This window comes from Emiliania huxleyi, assembly GCF_000372725.1.
Source record: "Emiliania huxleyi CCMP1516 chromosome Unknown EMIHUscaffold_176, whole genome shotgun sequence".
Taxonomy (NCBI): Eukaryota; Haptophyta; order Isochrysidales; family Noelaerhabdaceae; genus Emiliania; species Emiliania huxleyi.
The window spans coordinates 112,725-115,091 of record NW_005200824.1 but is presented as its reverse complement, the minus strand read 5'-3'; the positions used below and the strand labels follow the sequence as shown (position 1 = coordinate 115,091).

The 2,367-nt window shown below is 66.3% G+C and overlaps 1 protein-coding gene across 1 annotated transcript in view; it reads right to left on the bottom strand.

The window, feature by feature from the left end:
- Positions 1-1,426: 1,426 nt before the first annotated feature.
- EMIHUDRAFT_468183 (hypothetical protein) overlaps positions 1,427-2,367 on the bottom strand; it is a gene marked incomplete at its 5' end in the record, with an annotated part of 17,429 nt that continues 16,488 nt past the window's right edge. The window contains one exon of the mRNA XM_005783836.1: positions 1,427-2,334. Coding sequence (XP_005783893.1) covers positions 1,589-2,334 — 746 coding nt within the window. The 3' untranslated portion in view covers positions 1,427-1,588. The remainder of the gene's footprint in view (positions 2,335-2,367) is intronic.

Here is a 2,367-nt window from a genome sequence, read left to right as displayed (position 1 = left end):
GCGGCGACGTTGCTGCGTTATTGCAGAGGCGCTGTACGTTGCTGCCACTACATCCGTCGCCAACCCTTATGTCTCGCGTGCACCAAGAGCCGCATGGCCCCGTGCCAGCCTCCGCGAAGGCCTGAGTATTGTAGCACACCTGACCCTGAAAGTGTAATGACGGGAACTTGAAATCCGTGGGGCAGACCTCGGGGCCATCACCGTAGCCGCCAGGGCAACCGTTTTCTCTGGTAATGAGGCCGCCGCACCCATCCGTAGTGCAGCCTCCGTTACACACGTCACCACAGCACTTTTGGCCCGGCATGGTCCACGTTGGCCCTCCACAGCAAGACGACGGGGGCGTCGAAGGCGGCGATGCGGACGGGGGCGATGCAAGCGGTTCGCAGTACCCTTGCGGGCCATACGGTGTCGCCACCCCTTGCACGAGACGCCAGCCAGAAAGGCACTTGATGCAGGTTAGATATGCACATCTTCCCTGAACATACAAGCAAAAGCACGATTCCTCATCGCATCCACGGCTGCAGACACCGCCATCCGAGGCCGATCCGCCAAGAAGGTTGGATGTGAACGGCTGTCGTCCTTCGTAGCCTGGTAAGTGGGCGAATGCCGTGCCCCTCGCTGTCGGATGGTCCTCTTCCAGACTGGGGGTATCGAGCGTGTTCGTGACGATCTGTGTGCAGGCGCGAGCGTTAGCGCCACCACGCTGCTACCAACGCTCTTGCTGCTGCTACTGCTGCTACTGCGATGAAGCGTTACACGCTGCTGCTGCTACTGCGATGGAGGGCGCACCGGGTGCGCGCCGGTACCCTTCAGTGCACCAGCTGCAAAGCATGCAAGAAGAAACCAGACACCTGCGTAGGGAGGTGACAATGGTGCGGTGAGGGGCGATACGAGGCTCTGCGGATACACGGGAGCGTACCGCCCATCCTTGACAAGGCCCTGCAACCTGCACGGCGAGGGCGGGAGGAGCGGGGGTCAAAGTTGGGAAGTGTGGGTCTGGGGTCAGTACTAGTACGGTGCAATGGAGGCCGGCTAAGTGGCTGCTCTGGGTGGCTGCTGGGGCAGCAGCGGAGGGCGCGAAGCAGCGAGTAGCGACCAGATGCAATCCAAAGTACCCGGGTAGGAGTGAGCCGACCACTGGCGCGCGGGCGGTCGCTTGTAGCTGTGGTGCGGGAGCTATGCTGGCCATTTGGCGGGGGGCGGACCGGTTGGCGCTGTGGAGTATGTGTCGATCTGCGCGACTGGTTGGGACCGGGCAAACTTACGACGAGTCGACGGGCGGCGTGGACGCAAAAGGTATGCCGAAAATGCCGAAAGCGCCCGCCGTCTATTTCCTTGGTGGCGGGGTGGGCCCCTGAGCCCTGACACAGCTGCGATACCCAGGGACGACGGAAGGCATGAACTTTCTCTTTTCTTTGTAAAATTTGTTTGTAAAATTCTCTTTTCTCGATCGACTCGTCCATTCTTTCTTCACGACGAGTAACCTGGTTTGTGGAGCTGAAACAGCTGAGGTGGGCCGCGACCCGCGAAGCATATACACACGTGTTGGGGTTTGACTTTTCATGTTCGCACAGCGGCCCGCGGAGAGCTACTCCAACTCTGTCAGGGTGGAAGGGATCCCGAGCGGGAGCGGGGTGCGTCCCGCCGCCGGTGGGTACGAGCGGCACGCCGGCGGGGGGCCGGGGGAGAAGGGGTGCGACCCGTCGGGCGGCGGGCCTCGCACCGTGCCGTCGAGCAGCAAGGCGAGCATGCCCACAAGGTGGCTCGAGCAGCAGCCGGCGAGCAGCGCGAGCAGCGGCAGCATCCACACGCGGGCGAGCGCGGCGGCGCGCGGCCAGGTCGCCGCCTGCGGCCACCGCGCCCCTCGTCGCCACTGCCGGCGGCACGAGCGGGAGCAGGAGCGGGCGGAGGTGCTGGCGGAGGTGTGCAGCGAGAGCAGCGACACGCGCGCGCGCGCCCGGCCGCGGCGCGCAGCGGCGCGCAGCCACGCGCCGACGAGCATCCGGGCCTGCAGGTAGTACTTGTGCAGCGCGGCGAGCAAAGCCCCTTCCGCGGGGCCGGTCGCGGCGGCGGGACCGCCGTGCGCGCCGCTGTGGCGCACCGGGGACCCTTCTCCGTCGGCGGGGTGGGGGGCAGCCAGGGCGACGCGCTGTGAGGCCGAGGCGGCGCCGCCGCCGCCCGCCGACGCCGCCGCCGCCGAGGTAGCGAGGTCGAGGCTTCTCCCCCCCTCGCCCGCCCCGTCCGGCGCGTGCGCGGCATGCTCGCCGCTAGCCAGCTGCAGGAGGAGGGGGAGGGCGTCCGAGGAGTAGGCCGCCTTGAGCTCCGAGACGGTCCCTGGGGCCCGGATGGGGGAGATGTGGGGAGATG